The 18,218-nt window shown below is 40.6% G+C and overlaps 2 protein-coding genes across 2 annotated transcripts; one reads left to right on the forward strand and one right to left on the reverse strand.

Annotated features, from left to right (window-relative positions):
- Positions 1–86: 86 nt before the first annotated feature.
- Positions 87–7,223, reverse strand: LOC308298605 (uncharacterized protein; the record flags this gene model as incomplete). The annotated part of the gene is made up of 5 exons (XM_080742248.1): positions 6,926–7,223; positions 4,434–4,774; positions 2,975–3,316; positions 965–1,049; positions 87–266 (listed from the first exon to the last, which is right to left on the reverse strand). The coding sequence occupies exons 1-5, from the start codon at positions 7,187–7,189 to the stop codon at positions 87–89; spliced, it is 1,212 nt and encodes a 403-aa protein (XP_080598374.1). The 5' UTR covers positions 7,190–7,223.
- A 1,026-nt stretch (positions 7,224–8,249) lies between these two features.
- Positions 8,250–15,986, forward strand: LOC308298462 (cornifelin homolog B-like). Its single transcript, XM_080742066.1, has 4 exons — positions 8,250–8,381; positions 11,645–11,861; positions 13,018–13,169; positions 15,199–15,986. The coding sequence occupies exons 1-4, from the start codon at positions 8,379–8,381 to the stop codon at positions 15,331–15,333; spliced, it is 507 nt and encodes a 168-aa protein (XP_080598192.1). The 5' UTR covers positions 8,250–8,378; the 3' UTR covers positions 15,334–15,986.
- The last annotated feature ends 2,232 nt before the right edge of the window (positions 15,987–18,218 follow it).

Genomic DNA, 18,218 nt, shown 5'->3' on the forward strand with positions numbered 1-18,218 from the left:
CAATAATGGATGGGTTTCCATGGAATTTGCAGTGCATATTCCTGCTCCCAATATGAAACATATTGATTTTGGGGGGCCCATGACCTTTACTCTAGCACCACCATCACGCCAAACTTCCAATATTCAAAAGAGCAAATCTCTTTATCGCTCATCATGGACACATTTTCCATGTTGATGCTTCCAAGTGGAGGTTTGCACCAGCCATAGCTGACTGTTGAGAGAGGCCGCATGGGAAACAAGGTCCCAGGTTTGATTCCCGGTCCCCGCTATGTGTCGAGGAGTCCATAAGTAAGACACTTAACCACAAACTGCTCCCCCTGATCGCTCATCTGAAGTATCTGAGCAGCCATCAGCATAGTGAAGCTGAACAAAACTCAATTCCCCCCTCAGTATTAACCAGGTCCACCACCCACCATTCTTGAGTGTGTTTGTCTTGCTAGTTGCTTGCTGCTTGCTAGCTACCACCACCACACATCATCTCCTGGACTGGCTACAGGACCTTTAAAGTGCACATTACTGCATTTACATTCAATCTCATAATCCATTAATATAACTATTTTATCTTCCATGAATTGATTATTTTCGAGAACTGCATTTGTAACAACTGCATGGATTTGTGCATTCATGCAATGCTTCTTGCATAAAGAACTGCATTTATAAGACCAGACACAGACACCCATTAGATTGTCATTGTGTCATTTCACATCCACAGTAGGCATAAGTAGCAAAGACAATGTGTTGCCTGTACGTTTATGTCCAGTTCTGGGGCGAGGCTGCATATGTCCGTCATTAAACGGGGCAGAATTCCAGAGAAATTAGATGACTACAGTAATGTACATCCAGAGTGCTTCACTGGGCAGCCATACATGCAAATGTCCATTATGGTGAAATATCCCAGGCCATGAAATCAACCACGCTCATAAAGAACCAAACTGTTACTGTTGGATATGGATAAGTCTTGTACAGAACTTGTTGTGACTGACAGTGGCCTGGTCTCCGCACACAGCTCCTCCACAGGGAGAATGGTCAGGCCCGTCAGTGTTCTCTCACTGGGGGAAAAAAAAAGAGAACAAACAAATTAACTTAAAATAGCAACAACAATAAGTGTTTTTTTTTAGGAAGTCATTTCATGTGGTTGTCTGAATCGATTTTTCCAAAACTTTAAAACAAAATGGAAGTGTATGTTACACCACAAAAACAACTCTTGAGATTTAATTTGGCTATTTTCAAATAGACAACTCTGAAACATGCCTATATACGTTTCTTGGGTCTATGTGCTAATCCAGTCCAGGCTGCTAGATCTCAGTAAAGTGACCACATCCTGTCTGATGTGGTCTTGTCTTAGAATGGAACAAACACTAACATCCTATCCTAACCATTTTCACTAATACACTTAGGTTTGACAAATTTGAAACATGACTACAAGTCTCTGGTGTATCCAGTCCAAATTGTATGAGTCTCGATAGTTTTAAACCCAGACCAGTCTGATGTGGCCTTCAAATGGAAAGAATGTGTGTTTATTTTTTCACAAATAGACAATAAATCTGAAACATGCCCATAATAAATCTATTTCTCTACCCAGACCCTATCTGCGGGTCTTGGAATAGGATGTTTTTAAAATTACCAATAGCTTTCACAAATCTTAAACATGGCCTTAAAACAACATAGTGTCCATATGTCCATTGAACAGGAATTTAGGTTCATTAGAACAAATATCAGAGTTCAATTTGAAAGGCTGAAAGCCAGGAAAATATATTGTGTAGTCTACATTGTATGGTGAAATGCAGATTTTCACAACTTTGATGCCTTTTTACAAATGTCTTAATAGGATGTCATGTCACAACTTTACAAATTCCATATTGTTATAACACAGCCATAGTTTGTTTTAAAAGGATTGAATATGAACAGATGTCAAAAACTATTGCAGAACTGGTATGGCTGCTGGAACACACCAAATTATGTTAATCTTTTTTGTTTGATTCGGAAGATTGCATGTGCAATGTCTGTGCGTTACACTGCTGGGTAAGTAGGCCAATATAAACAGCCTGAGAGCAGGAACAAAGCATTGCGATTATTTAGACTTGACAATTCACTAATTGAAGCTTGAAGCTTAATACGGTATACTGTATATAGACTACTGTACAATACATACTGTGCACCTGTTTTAGATAAATTACTTGAAAAACACTACTTAAGGGTTTGTTACAATTCTCTATGGCTGGCCAATAGTTCAAACACACCCAAAGGATATAAGGAAAGAAAGTTGATTTCCAGGGAAGGCACTTTAGCGCAGTCTATTACTTTAAGAGGTGATAAATACAACAACGCTACCAGTCAGCAAGGTCTATCAAAACTTAATCTATTCTTGGGATGTATAGGAATAAAACAAAATCACAACTAGAATTTGCCATCCCAGGTGGTACTGTAGCTTACCAATGTGTGAAATTTGGGGTCTTACCCCAAGGACAACATGACCAGGGTTCCCACACATCTTTAACAATTAATTTCCAAACCTTTCCAGAATATTTAACCCGATTTCCAGGACTATAATATAGTCCTGGAATTATTGTTCTATTATAACAATAATTCAGCTCAATAACGAGTCGCTTACTCCTATGCGCAATGCCTAAAGACAGGTAGTGAATGCCAGTGGTTCTCAACCTTTTCAGGCCGTGACCCCTGAAATAATCATATTTTAACTGGGGACCCCCCCACCCTGACGAGCACTAAGAGTAGAGGAATTTTGTATAGCACGGTTTTATTGTGAAAATAGCCGATCTACATGTTGTGAGCATGTAGAGCATGTAGATCTGCTATTTTAAAATAGCCGATCTACATGTTGTGAGCATGTAGATCTGCTATTTTCATGTAGATCTGCTATTTTCCAGGACCTTCCAATCAATTCCAAAACTTTTTTTCTAATTTCAAAATATTTCCAGGAAGTTCATGACCGTGGGAACCCTGCATGACATACCGTGGTATTGGGAGAGTGAGCCGCGTGTGGGGCGCGTGCACCGTCCACCCCAGCACGGCCTTCAGGTGTCTGGCACAGCGAGGGAAGCGCTGCAGAAGCTGCTCCACCAGCTCGTCCTTGCGTAGGCCGTAGATGACCGGAGCGATGCACTGCGCCAGGCTGAAGAAGGCGAAGCTGACCACCGCCGACAGGTCCTTTGTTCCCTGCTGCAGGTGTCCTTTCGTCTGGAGCACCGTCAGCACGTAGTTCACAAAGTTAGGCAGGATGTAAACGGCCAGCTGGGCGCCGTGCAAGACGATGGTGTTCCATCCGACCCTGTTGCGCCGGTTCAGCACCCCCAACCTGCAGTGGTGGGAAAAAAGTACTCAAATTAGGGCTGTCACGATTATGACATTTTACATGACGATTCATTGTCACTCAAATAATTGCGATTTAATAGCGATTTAATTGTGTTTTTGCCGTTGACAATTACATTTCTGTTTGGCTTGTAGGCTTTGAAGTTGCACATGGTAGATATGACACATGACCTAACTATACAAAGGAATTATGACATATTTGACAACTTAACACTTAAAAAAGAACATTAATAGTGGAAATAGCCGATCTACAAGCTCACACCGCATCGCGATGCGATGCGTTGTGAGCTTCGCGATGCGATGCGATGCGATGCGTTGTGAGCTTGTAGATCTGCTATTTCACTATTTTTAAATATGGAAACGATTATGGCGATTATGAAAAATAATCACGATTATGTCAAATAATCACGATTAGACGATTATGTAATTATTGAGACAGCCCTAACTCAAATGCTTTACTTAAATAAAAGTATCAATGCTGTGATGTAGGAAATACTCTGTTACAAGTATAGGCTTAAAGTCTGGAATTCTAAATGTACTTGAGTAAAAGTACAAAAGTATTGGCATCAAAATGTACTTAAAGCTCTTGTGACATGCTGTTTTTACCCAACATAAAAGTCTTTGTCCTGGTCCATAAAACGTGTATTAAAACGTTAAAACTGAAAACTCCACTCCAGTGAGCCAAAGCAGGTTTCTTTTCTCTCTGTGTTCTGAGGCCTTTTGTCTTGCAAAGACAATATGCCTAGATTCCTGTAGGTGTCGTAGTTCAGGCACTTTACTGTTAGCTTCGGAAACCCAGGCTTTTTACTTTCCTGTTAATCATCGCCTCTTTTGGAACGCAACAACCAAAGTGGTAAATGGTAAATGGTGCATTGGAACGATACAAACACAGTGGAAAGAAACAGCAAAGGTGATACACCCTCCCCTACAACCACACCTTCCCCTGGACGAAGATGTGTACGTCCAGAGGCCAACGAACTCACTTTTCTGAGCCTAATTATTCAAAAAAATAGAAAAGCCTTAAAAAATGTCATAAGTCCAAAAGTAAAAGTACTCATTATCCCATTTCAAGTTTTTCAAATATACTTAGTTACTGAGCTAACCTGCGTCCCTCCACTAATATCCGCACATAGCTGTACAGTATGACGAGCGTGCACGTCGAGATGAGCAGGATCTTGTGGACGGCGCCTTTCTTCAGCTGCTCCCGTCCGCACTGGCCCTCTGGGCCGCTGGCCGGGCTGCTTTGCTTGGAGAGGAGCAGGGTCAGGGGGATGACCAGGGCCAGGGCCCACGTCAGCAGTCCTATGAGCCACGGCCACCGGCGACCGCAGCAGAGCGCGCTGTACCTCAGAGGGTGGCACACGGCCCCGTACCGATCCAAGGCCATGGCCGTGAGCGTCAGGAGGATGTTCGAGGCGCTGGTGATCATGACGGTCACGATGACCTGGCGGAAGGGATGGGACGATAATCGTTATAATCGTTTATCGTGATGAAAACAAAATACAAAAAAACAACACTCACGAAAATCGTATTGTGGAGATTTAAAGTTATACCATGTAACTTTTTTTATAAAACAAATCTTAAAATTGTCCTAACTGTTAAATCGCTAAAGTTTTAGAACCCCCACTCCGTTATTTTCAGCTTCTGAAGCCTTCTCTTTATATGTTTTCTACTTAGCCGTGACAGGGGCGGGATTTCCCGGCAAAATTACGTCATCACACTACCGGCCAATCACAGCGAGGGTTATACACTGCCGGCCAATCACAGCGCATCTTGAAGTGGGGTCGCTATGGCGGCCATATTTGTAGTCGCCCGTGTGTCTCTACTCAAAAGGTAATCTCGCCTACCAGGCAGGGTGAAGGAGTCCGTTTCTCCGGAATGCCTGAACGCACAGGAACCAGGGACCCCTCTAAAGATAGCTCTCGGCGAGGTGGAGGCAGACGCGGGGGTGTGAAGGTACGAAAAACGGCCGAAAGACGCGGACGCGACCGCGGTTTGCTATAGGGCTACTGACCACTAGTTGAGCATCTTACACTGTCTTTAAATGTATCGTGAACCTGTCCTCCGTCATGCACTGGGATCAATTCACATTGTATTTGCTGAGCTGCATTAAAAGCCTTTATAGGCCTACTGGTAAAACGGACCTGGAAATAAAGTAGGCTACTTGATACAGTCTTTATTCTCTACCAAATCTCTTTGCCAAAAAACAGCCGTTCTACAAGCTCACAACGCATTGCTTTGCGGCGCGTTGTGAGCTTGTAGAATGTAGATCTACTGTTTTTGGGGCAAATGTTTTACCCCACGATAATGGATGTAGGGGATATTTTGATTTGATCACAATAATATAGTAAATCTCTCTTTTTTTCCTTTGTCACAATAACCGTGACATGAAATTTACTGATCCATCTAAAAAAGATTTAAACTTTCATATATTCTAGATTCATTCTGCATGCAGTGAAATATTCAAAACCTTTTTTTTTGTTTTAATTTAGATTTTTATTTTATTTATTATGGCATACAGCTCATGAAAATCAAAAATCCATATCCAAATGTATGCACTCACTCTCAGTACTTGGTCTGGAATACTTTTGAACAAATGTCTTCATCAAGTGGCATGAAGGTGGTCAGCCTGTGGTACTGCTAGCCCAGGTTTGCTTTGATAGAGGCGTAAAGGGATATTTCACTTTCAAAAGAAGTCATTTTATCGCCTAATCAGGGTTTTGTGAACACCCTGGACAGTTTTTGAGTTGCTTGATTCAGTTTAGATATGATATTAATTTTATGAGACCACGCCCCCTTCCTATACAAACCCATTAACTTCAAAATCCATTTTAACTAGATTCATCAAAAACACCTGTTCTTTAACCTGACACCCTCCTATTATGTGAGCTTGCCATAACTTTTTTCATTTATTTTTAATAATTTTTGGGGAAAATGGAAAATAATTAAGTAGGCTACAATAAAAAGGTGATTAAAAATAAATTAAAAACGTTATAAAAAGGGTAAAAAGCGGGTATCAGGAGTCACCGGAAAAAATAATGGGTTTGTATGGGAAGGAAGGGGGAAGGATTAGAGACAAAATGAACAAACGTTTTTTTGAAAGTGAAATATCACTTTAAGCTCATCTGTGTAGTTGAGTCTAGTCTAGTGCATGCATCTCTCATCTTCCTCTTGACAACACAACACAGATTATATGTGTTAACTCTGAACTTGATAAAACACAGTGGACCAGCAATAGGCCTACAATGGAATGCTGGTTTTGCTTCAGTGCATAAATTCACATAGGCCTAAACTTTCAGAGGTTTGACATTTCTGTAGGCCTATTATACATCCTTGGTCGTGTATAATAGGCCTAGGCCTATTCTTATATTTTGATAGATGGATTTTTGATTTTCATGAGCTGTAGGCCTATGCCATAAAAATCTAAATAAAGAGCAACAACTTTTGAATAGCCTATGTCACTGCATGCACAATGAATCTAGAATATATCCAATTCCCCCCCATTGTAGGTTTTCTATTACAGAAGAAGTTTAACTTTTACACAATATTCATTTTTAAATATTGATCTGTAGCCTATATCGTCCCCTCGCTATACCTGGCAGACGGTGGGCCCCGGTCTGGCGCCCAGGTCTATCTGGTAGTAGAAGCCGCTGCTCGTGCCCAGGTGGACCAGGGCTGACACCAACAAGTGGAAGAGCAGGACGAACCGCGCGTGGCCCCGCAGCCGCTCCTCGCGCACGATGGTCCAGTTTATGATCAGGTTGAAGAACAGCAGGAGCGAGAAAGACACGGTCGACACGTAAAAACGCACGCAGGTGTAGTCTTTCACCTCCGCAGCAGTGCCGTTATTTATCGACATTATTCCAGAGTAGCGCCGGGTCCGGGTGAGATGATGGTAGACCTAAATGTTGAAAGTTCGACATGTCGTCACGTTAGTGTTTGCCGCGCTGTGATCAACCGTTTGCCCCGAATGCCTGTTAAATATCTCTCTCTCTCTCTCTCTCTCTCTCTCTCTCTCTCTCTCTCTCTCTCTCTCTCTCTCTCTCTCTCTCTCTCTCTCTCTCTCTCTCTCTCTCTCTCTCCTCCCCACACCCACTGACCTCACACTCACACACAATTCAATTGGCATGAGAAAACTTAAAAAAACAAAAACAAATAGCAATCTTTTGCACACACACTCCTCCAGAAATATTTATATTTATCTATTTCACAATTAGGTTAGCCTTTTCATCAGGCCTTCTCATTTAATTTCTGCACATCATCTCAATAGGAAGCAGCTGTTTATTGCATAAAAAAAAAAAACACAAATAGGCTAGGAAGGTGCACATGGTTTCCTATTCACTGTAAAGCTACACATGTATGTGAAATTAAATTGCCAAGAAAAACATATAAAGAATAGCATGTCAAACAGAAAATAGCTCTAGGCCTATAGTTATTTGTCGGCCCTGAAAATTAGCTTCCAGTTCTCTCATATCAAAATACTCAAATTATGCCTACTGCAAGTCCATCAGCAGTGGTGTAAAGTAATTTAGTATACATTTACTTAATAGGCCTTCTGCCTATAGCCTTGTGAGCTTGTAGATCTGGTATATTTTATTTTAGCCCTACTTTTACTTTTGGTGCTTTAAGTAGGCCTATATTTTGATGCTGAAGTACATTTTGAATTCCAGAATTTTTACTTGTAACATAGTACTTCTTCATTGCAGTATTGATACTTTTATTTAAGTACAAAATGTGAGTAGGTCTACTTTTTCCACCACTGCCATCAGCAGAGTTTTCTGATGATAACCAAGGAGTTAGAGTCATGGTGTTTCATCGCCATCTGGTGTTAAGGCCGAGGATAACACCTCCAGCTGGACACTGAAAGATAAGGGAAATGGCATTCTTCCCAGCCAGTCGACCTTTAATCCATCCATCCAGTTTCTATGAAATTGAAAGTTCTTCTTCAGTTCACTAGTAGATGAAGTCAAGAGGAAATAGACAGCTGCAGTGTGCTTTTTCCCCGCAATTGTTTTATTGTTTAAAAGCAATAAGAGTCATCACCATAAATGGTAAGTCTAAAAATGTGTTAGTATCTATTCGTGTTAATTTTATGCATGTTTAATTTAGTTCAATGATCAATCCATGATTGTAACATTGTCTGAGATCGAGGTCTATAGGCTACTAGTAACAGCATTTATCTAGTAGCCTATTAAAGCACATTATTCTCTGCAGTCTATGCCAATATGGTTATAGGCTATAGCATAGACTAACAATAAACTAAATGCTTGAAAATTGGACATCCAAGAAAACATTGTCGGAGACAGGTTGAAATGAAAATGATGTTAAACTTGTTAGACTTGTTTGACAAATGAGCCATTGCAACATGTGGCACAAACATGCTCCACCTGTCCACCATGAGCCTATATGAACTGGGAGTGGGAACTAGGCTACATGAACACTATAGAAAGTGGGGCCATTGACCCAGCTAGAATGGAAAGGACACTGCAAACAATATATTGCGTAAGGAAAATAAACCAAACAATGCATTTAAACAATATGTAGCCTATTTTGTTTGATAAAGTGCAAGTGCTGTGAGTGGATGTGTATAGGCTAGTTGTGTAAGGTCATGGGTGAAACAATATAATAAACATATTGGACAATAAATTACAATGTAAGCATTTAGGAGACTCTTATTCAGAGTTGCAAGTTTGAACTAAGTGTGAATGGCATGAAACCTAGTCAGCAAATGGCAGGGTAAAATAAATTGTCACATAAGCCTAGAGTGCAAAAAATTAAAGAAAGAAGTTTCAAAGAAACTAGGATACTACAGTCGATCCAACCTAGCATCTGCATATTTAACATAATGCGAGTTTTACTGTGCCACACTATCACATAGGAGACATTATTTAAATAGAGCAAAACCTTTATATTGATTGGAATTACATTACATTCTACAGCATGTTCTGTAGTATTTTGGTTGTTTGTTTATTAATCGAATAATCTATGTATTTTCCATTATTATAATTAATAAACATGTAGCAGTGTCAGTGACCACACCCACAATCGAGGGATCTGGAGCTTATCACTTAGACCACATTTAAGTATGAGGAACTACATGCTGCATTTCCTAACTGTATCTGCTATAGTTTTAATAATAATTGCCGTGAAAGCTTCTCCTCTAAGATGCAAGCAGTGTCCTTACAGATCAACCTCCTTGAATTGTTCAGAATTTCTCAGGAAATTCACAGATAATAGCCTAGTCTAGATCAGGGGTTTTCAACTGATTGTGAACCAGGGATCACTACCCTCACAAGTAATCAACCTATGGAATCAACCTGAGGACCACTGTTGTTTTGGTAACACTACGCATCCCATGTCACTGTTTCAATGGTCCACAAGACTACGGGTAGTGGTCCATGGGAAAATGTTTTAAAATGTAAATAAAATAGATTGTTAAATGTATTAAAATATGTTTAAATAATATTTAACAAGTGCGTCAAATATAAGAAAATATTTGAATTCATAAATGTGGTGTGGGAGAAAAATCTTGACATTAAACTATGACTGTTAAGGGCTGGATTTAATTTGTTGCACAATAGTCACAGTAGGTACAGTATGTGCAACAAATGAACATGACACCCAGGCATTATTATTATTAGCCTATTGTTCAAGAAATTCTTGAACACAAACAATAGCAGATGCACAAACTTGGGAAACGTATCAACAAGTAATTCAGGATAGGCCTACAGATAATGGGTACAGGAAGCATCGTCTCCTCCAAATATGGCGATTGCAGTGCCAATTATCACAGACACTGAAAACAATGTTGTGATGTTTTGTAATAATGTCCTCAGAAACTGCTACAGTGCGAGGTCGAACCCAGTGTAGGGATACACACACGTGCGCACAAGCATGCACACACACACACACACACACACACACACACACACACACACACACACACACACACACACACACACACACACACACACACACACACATACACTGTCAAGTTATTTTCATACTGTTATGAGTGTATTAAAATTATGGATATCGAAGTATATAGAATTTGAACCAGAAATTATCTGTAGAGGATAAGAGGGAATTAGGCTGTAAAAATGACCCCATGGTGAATGGTATGTGTCCTGTCTCCAGAGGAGAGAGGGCCTGATAACAACGTCATAAAAGGTGTTGAACGCTCTCCCAGACTCAGTGGAGAAAAGAGAAATCACTGAGGAACTGTCTTTCACCTGATCTGCTATCACCAATCCAGTGTAAATGACTGTATCATTGTATTTCCGCTGTAATATGCTTATTTAATCCAGTGTGTTTGTATTCAACTGGTACAAAACCCAGAGAGAGGTGTCTGGTGGCCTATCACAGTGTGTTGTAAACCCCCAGACCATTCATTCATAACCCAGATAACTTAGACAAAGAACAGAACCACAGTCAAAAGACCCAAGTAATCTAACAGCCTTGAAAAACCAGTTTGACCACTATCTCAAGAGGTGGGCTTTGAACCGATTGGACAACAACAAACATGTGATGTCATTTGGTGGAATTAGATAGTCTACCGACAGGAAGTGTAGATTGTAGAATCAGATTTGCACCAGAGACAGAGAAAGGGAGAGGAACAGAAATAAACCGGGAGCCGACCTTTATGGGGTCCAAAAAGAACGAATAACTTGGGTGATTCCTTGGATTGGCTATTGGTAAATATATCTGCCTGTGAAACGTATATTGTAGTAATCCATGCTTATATGTATTTGAAACTAATTGCATTTGTATTGTGCTATTTGTGCTTTTTCCCTATTAATGTACTAGTTTTAATACCTTTAATGTGTTGAGGAAGTTTTAACTGTTAGTTTATGTAATATGACCTGATCTTAGTTGAGACCTCATTGAGTGTTGGTACCTCAACAAGTAATCCTTATTTGTTGATAAACTAAAGATTTGAGTGAATGCCTAGAGTGATTGTAATTGTTTTCTGTAATACAATAAATCAAAAAAGACATACTTTCGTCATTATTATAGACTGTTAGCATTTAAAACTCCAGCGCGAGTATTATCTTAAATCTATCCAGGGTCATCCAGCCCTTTCAATAGGCGAAATCAATGCACACAAATGTGCGTTGGTCTAAAAAATTGAACACACACACACACACACACACACACACGCGCGCGTGCGCGCACACACACACACACACACACACACACACACACACACACACACACACACACACACACACACACACACACACACACACACACACACACACACACACACTCAATTTCTTCACCCTCTCTCTTTGTTTTGTCTTCATCGTTTTAGACGGAAATGGAGGGCAAACAGCCACCACCAGCCTACATCGGCCAGCAGCAACCACCAGCCTACAACCCCCAGCAACCAGCCTACAACCCCCAGCAACAGCCACAAACCTACATCGTCCAACAGCAGCCTCCACCAACCGTCACGGTTACCACCACCCAGCAGATGTCAGCATCATGGAGCTCTGACCTGTGTGACTGCTGCTCCGATATGGGAACCTGTAAGTCAGTTAGAGCAGTGGTTCTCAATTTAAGGGCCGGGGCCGTGAGGATATTGCAAGTGGAATCCCCAAACAGTTGTCAAAACATTAAGATTTTCTAAGACTTTCTTTCTTTCTTTCTTAGACATTAATATAAAGACAAATAATGGAAAAAGTAAAACAAATAATTAAAATAAACATACTTAGCAAGTGTTACTTAAACATGCTCTGGAAAATGTGGTCAAATGGGTTGAGATTTCCTAAAATGTCTTCTTCGGTAGACAAACCCGTCCACATTTTTTAAGAGTTGATCCTCAGTGTTTATATTGCATTATCAGATTTGTTGTTTTGGTTGCAAGCTTGGTCTTTCCGATGTTAATCGGGCCCAGTTGTTTGCTGTGTTATGTAATCTGTTGGTCTTGGATTGCATTAGTGTGTGTGTGTGTGTGTGTGTGTGTGCGTGCGTGCGTGCGTGCGTGTGTTCTCATCATGAGATCAGTGAAAGGTCATCTGCAAAATCAAGGTCCTCTTCCTCTATCTGTTGGGAGTCCACTGTAACCCTATTTTTTGGCCATCCACTGCCCTTTTCATGGCCCAATCAATGGCGACAGACAAAAGCAGGTGGGCATAGTAGTAGACAGCCTTGTTGTAGCCTACTCCTGTTTTGACAAAGGGGGATCAGAGAGAACATTTGAGCTGTTCCTATCCTGTTTTTATTTTCTCTCCTGCTCTTCTTCAACCCAGATTTAAAAACTGTAAACTGTAAACTGTAAAGAAAGTAAATGGGCTCCACAGGCTTCAGTTCCATCACTTTCTGTTCAAAAAAGTTACATTACTATGCAGTAACCATTCAAAGATATATCAACCAACATAGTGTCAAATCGAAAACATTTGCACTAGTTATTCAAGGAATTTCTGCTCAAGTACACAGGATAAAATAAAATAAAACAAACAGGGGAGAGATACAGTAATATGTAGCAGCAGTACAGAAAACGACACAGATCAGGTATGCATATGATCATCTTTTGAATGAGAATGAATAAGGCTGTCTGGAGCTGAATTTGGGATTGTATGCCCACGGCTGGACTAGATGACACTGGAATTAATCGTTCAGTTATCTCATCGAACATGAGCATTTGTAGCTGACCACCTTGCTCTCATTCTCCCCTCCCTCCAGGTTGTTTTGGCTACTGGTGTTTCCCCTGCATGCAGTGCCAGACAGCCGCAGACTACGGCTGGTGCTGCTGCATGCCAGTACTGGATGGTCTGTCCTGCATGGCTGTGTCCTGCATCCTCCGTGGCAACATCAGAAAGCGATACAGCATCCAAGTAAGAACCTCTACCTCAGGGGTGTCCAAACCTTTTTCAAAGGGGTCCACATTAGAAAATATTAAAACACCCAAGGGCCGACTATATCTCCTGACATAATGTGCTTTCGGTCAGACCATAACAAAGTCACATATACATACAATTTTATTTAACCATCATCATCAATATTTAACTCAGTCGGTGCCATATTTAAAGTGGGACCTCTTATATTGCCGGTTCGCCAACAAAGGGTTAAAAAAATAGTGTGCACGCTGGTGCACACATTCGTGCACAGATCATGCACTATGCATGTGCGTGCTTTTCACAGCTTTCAAACCAAAAAATCCGCTTGGAAATCCGTTCAGGCATTCAGGAGAAGGCAGCCCTTATGTTTTCTTCAAATGTAAACAAACATGGCTGCCATGTTTGAAAAATGGGGTTGGTATGGGGGTTAAACATGCAATTTCGCCTAGTACACGGTTGGAGGTCCAAATTGTTTTTTTTTCAAAAAAAAAGAAAATCAATTTATTTTTTTATTTTTTTATTATTTAAAAAAAAAAGACGTTCAGAAGACGTCTGGCAGGGAGGTCCATAGTTAAAAAGACGTTTTTATTATAGAAACGTCTTTTTTGGCAGGGTATGAAATAAGGTGTGCGCTCTAAACAATACACTAATAACTCAGCCTTGTTTCACATTACCAAATGGTAAAACAATACAATAAAATAGCCTTTGTTTGACCCCTTTAGAATCAGAATGAAACAACAAGGAATCCTGACAAATTATACTCTGGGAAAACATTCTTGTTTGACGGTGCTGGCAAGCCGTTTATAATACAATTTAGGAATGAAGGCGGGGGCCGTATAAAATTTGTCATCGGACCGCATTTGGTCCCCGGGCCGCACTTTGGACACCCCTGCTCTACCTCATGGATTGTGAGAAATTCTAGCCGCGAAATGCATTATACGCGTGTTGTTGTTATTGTTGTTGTTGATGTTGGGGTATTTGTCCCTGTACTTTTGCAAATGATGTGAAATGTGTCCACTGCCTTTACCCAGGCTGTGGATTTAACACTGCCCTCTAGTGAGGAGTCTTTGGAATAAGGTGATCTATTCTAGGCAATTCTGGAAGTGGAAATATCAATTTCAGCCTATCAGGTGTTCCTGTTCCTGTTCCAATCTTGTCTGCTCATTTCTTGTTGTCATTGCTTCCAATTTCACATGCGTATCATGTATGCTCTATTATCTTTCTCTCCTGAATGGATCAAATTGGCATCAGAACCCTAAAATGCATTTTCTGTTTATTAAAGAGCTGAAATGACAGGGAGACCTCTGTTACAAGATCACTCTATACTATAGCAATGATTACTATCACGATATAGATCTACTGTATCTAACACTTATAATAACAACATGTATTACTTACCCTACCTTTAAGACTACAGTAATATGACTCAATATGTTCACTGATGTGGTGGTTCGTGTTCATTTATTAACTCTGCTCTTTGGGAGAGAGTTTTGATCTCAGAATTTGAGTCATGCTTTATTTGTTCTGGAGCACCATGAGATCAGAACACAGCACAAAATTCATGTTGCGGCTATATTAATGTGTAACATTGCTGGAACAAGTGATTTATATCTGGACATGAGTGTCCTGAAACTCCTGACTGAAACCCACTCCAACTATAAGCTACTGGTTCAAAGCTGGCCTTTGAGGAAATATCCCTTTATGTTATGTATATCTCTTTGTTCTATAGTTAAACAAATAATAGTGGTTCCTCACGGCAGTTGGTCTCAGTTCCAGAAACGCAACGAGGCAAATGTCAATGTGGTTTGGAAATTCCATTTGTACACTGTCAGAGTAAATGGGAGACCTTGAAATGTGAAAGTTTTCAGAAACTCTGCACTACTTGACACTAGTTTGGTTCTCTCCCTCCCTCCCTCCCTTCCTTCCTTCCTTCCTTCCTTCCTTCCTTCCTTCCTTCCTTCCTTCCTTCCTTCCTTCCTTCCTTCCTTCCTTCCTTCCTTCCTTCCTTCTTACCTTCCTCACCCAGGGTTCATTCTGTGATGACTGCTTGAAGCTCTTCTTCTGTTACCCATGTGCCTGGTGCCAGATGTCTCGGGAAATGAAGACCAGAAAGCATGCTGGACAAACAAACCACACTGTGGTCACCACGCAAGTTTATTAGAGGCTAAGATCTGTCCTCTATTGGCCCCTGGCCCATACTGGTCAATGTAAATGTTAGGGGTAAGGGGTTACTGGAGAAATGTAGTTCTCTGACGCAAAAGGTCGTGGCCATTCCTCGAACAGAAATGTTATTTCCTTGACCCTCCTCAAATGACAAAACAAGTATTTACTCTCCCCACCAAATAAAATCAATGTAACATTTAAATGGATATTTTTCCCCCCAATGTTTGCTTTCTGCATTGATTAGAAAAATCATAATAATAATATAATAGGTTGAAAGATGAGGTCAATATTTCATTGTTTATGTTAGTTACAACTAATTTGATATTAAAACATAGATTGATTGATTGAATACTAATTAGAATTTAGCATAGGAAATTTTTTAGGAAAAAGGATTTAAACCCAAGAAAGCACAATGGCTTGTTTACATGGGGGTGAGGGGGTTCTTTTCCTACTCAATTCACGAGACATTAAATGACAGACAAATATACACAGAACTAAGCAAAAAATATATTTACAGTAAATATTTTAGACACGTAATAAAACATTTTACATTTGGCTCTAAGAATTATACAGTGTTGATTGAAACTTTTCTACTGTACAGTAATTTCTTTGCTACAATATATTTTATAAATAAAATCGGCATTACCCTGACTGAGGACTTCTTCTGTTATGTCACAATATTCAAAGTGTATTCAATGTGTGTGTAAAGATGTGAAAATATTTAATGTTGTAGAAAAACAAATCACCAATAATAATTTTACACTGCAAGGGGAATTATTTTCTTCCTAATAAAGTATATTGTATATAATAATAGTCACATAGGCTGTTTCTATATATGTGGTTTATTAATCCATATTATATGTAATATTTGTCATTCCAATATATTATTTAGGCTTATATTATATCAGATCTATTTCACAATTCCCAGGTGTCGTGCACGTTCGCTCGTCGTTCATTTCCCAACATCACATCTGGCATTGCTTTTTATCGAGAGAGATAACTGAAAGCGTTGACTTCAACTGTGTAACGGAGTCATGGCCAGGTGGCACTTCCCTGGGTGGAGACAGAGACCTGCCTTGTGAATGTCTTCAAACACCCCAGTCAGCTGCCCGATGTGCCCTGTGGATGTTGAGGTACCTCTCCATCAGTCCTTCAAAGCTGGGGCATTGCAAAGGCCAAAGAGCGTGACCGTATACTGCCAAAGCCCTTGTCCAATGGAGAAGGGTAATTTTGAGCCCTCAATATACTCAAGGGTCAAGAGTTTAGGCATTTACAGTTTAGGCATTTAGCAGACGCTTTTAATCCAAAGCGACTTACAATAAGCAGATAAAAACATCACAATAATAAACAAGATAATATGTCAGTATATCAACAGCAATATAACAAATGCAAATGGATATCTATCTAGAAAAAAAAACCACAATATAATCAAAGTTCTAAAAACCTAAAAAACAAATGCTAACTAGCTTCATGTATGGTCATTGATTTTTCTGTAGTGCTAAGGGTTTAGGTGGAGTCTGAAAAGGTGAGTCTTCAGTCCACGGCGAAAGCTAGCGAGTGAGTCCGTTGTTCTAAGTGCGACAGGGAGTTTATTCCACAACTTGGGAGCCAGGAGGGCGAACTGTCTCGGACGAGTGGATTTTTGCCCTGGAGTTTTTAGCGAGGGTTCTGTCAGCATCCCTGTGTTGGCTGATCTAAGTGAACGGGTGGGGTTGTAGGGGTTGATCAGGTTTTGGAGGTATGGAGGAGCCATACCTTTGGCTGCTTTGAAGGTCAGCATCAGTGTTTTGTATTCAGTGCGGGCCGCAACCGGGAGCCAGTGGAGGCTGCAGAGAAGGGGAGAAACATGTGAGAACTTAGGCTGGTTGAAGACCAGTCGTGCTGCGGCATTTTGGATCAGTTGGAGAGGTTTAAGTGCACATGCCGGGAGACCAGTGAGGAGAGAGTTACAATAGTCAAGTTTTGATATGACAGATATCTGAATGAGGAGCTGGGCTGCCTCCTGGGTGAGGAAGGGTCTGATTTTACGGATGTTATAGAGTGTGAACCTACAGGACCGGGTGACTGATGCAATGTGTGCCTTGAATGATAGCTGGCTGTCCAGGACCACACCAAGGTTTCTAGCAGTAGGAACTGAAGTCACCAATGCATTATCTATGGAAATAGTGAGATCTTGCATGGGGCAAGACTTAGCTGGGAAGAAGAGTAGCTCCGTCTTGTCCGGGTTCAGCTTGAGGTGGTGGGCTGACATCCACTGTGAGATGTCGGCCAGACATGCAGCAATGCGCTCTTCCACCTGGGTGGCAGAAGGGGGGAAGGACAAAAAAGGGGGGAAAGGACAAGACATTTAACAAAATTCACAAAGCAGCACTCCTTGTCCTTGTCATATTTCTTTCCCCCTGTTATCTCTGATGATCATCAACAGGATCCGATTTGAGTAGTTCAGCGCTTCTAATGCAGTACATGGTGTTTCATCATCATCTGGTGTATAGGCAGAGGAGAGAGAGAGAGAGAGAGAGAGAGAGAAAGAGAGAGAGTCATAGCCTATGATCCATCCCCTCGTTGTAAGATATAGCAACTCTTTTTCAGTTCACTTGGTCTCGGTTATAGAAGCCATAGAGGATGGACTGATTTAGGGACCTATTTTCCACAATTGTTTTAGTTTATTGCGCAGAAACAATTAAAGTCACCATAAAAGGTAAGACAAAGAATGTATTGTATATAAATAGAAATATCTTGAACATTGAATACTTTATTAGACAGAAATGTAAACAGCATGAGGTATAGTCAGACATTTGGGCTAAAAGGATTGTGTTAAGCCAATGTAACCCTGGGCGACCCTTTTCCACCTGGAAATGAATTCCGTCTTAGCATTTATATTAT

Source organism: Nannobrachium achirus, assembly GCF_963921795.1.
Source record: "Nannobrachium achirus genome assembly, chromosome: 14".
Classification (NCBI taxonomy): Eukaryota; Metazoa; Chordata; class Actinopteri; order Myctophiformes; family Myctophidae; genus Nannobrachium; species Nannobrachium achirus.

Bases quoted from the DNA above. Each gene is read 5' to 3' on its own strand.
- LOC308298462 (XM_080742066.1), top strand. The intron at 11,862-13,017 runs GTAAGTCAGTTA...CCCTCCCTCCAG, and splicing joins CTGCTCCGATATGGGAACCT to GTTGTTTTGGCTACTGGTGT. The intron at 13,170-15,198 runs GTAAGAACCTCT...TTCCTCACCCAG, and splicing joins GAAAGCGATACAGCATCCAA to GGTTCATTCTGTGATGACTG.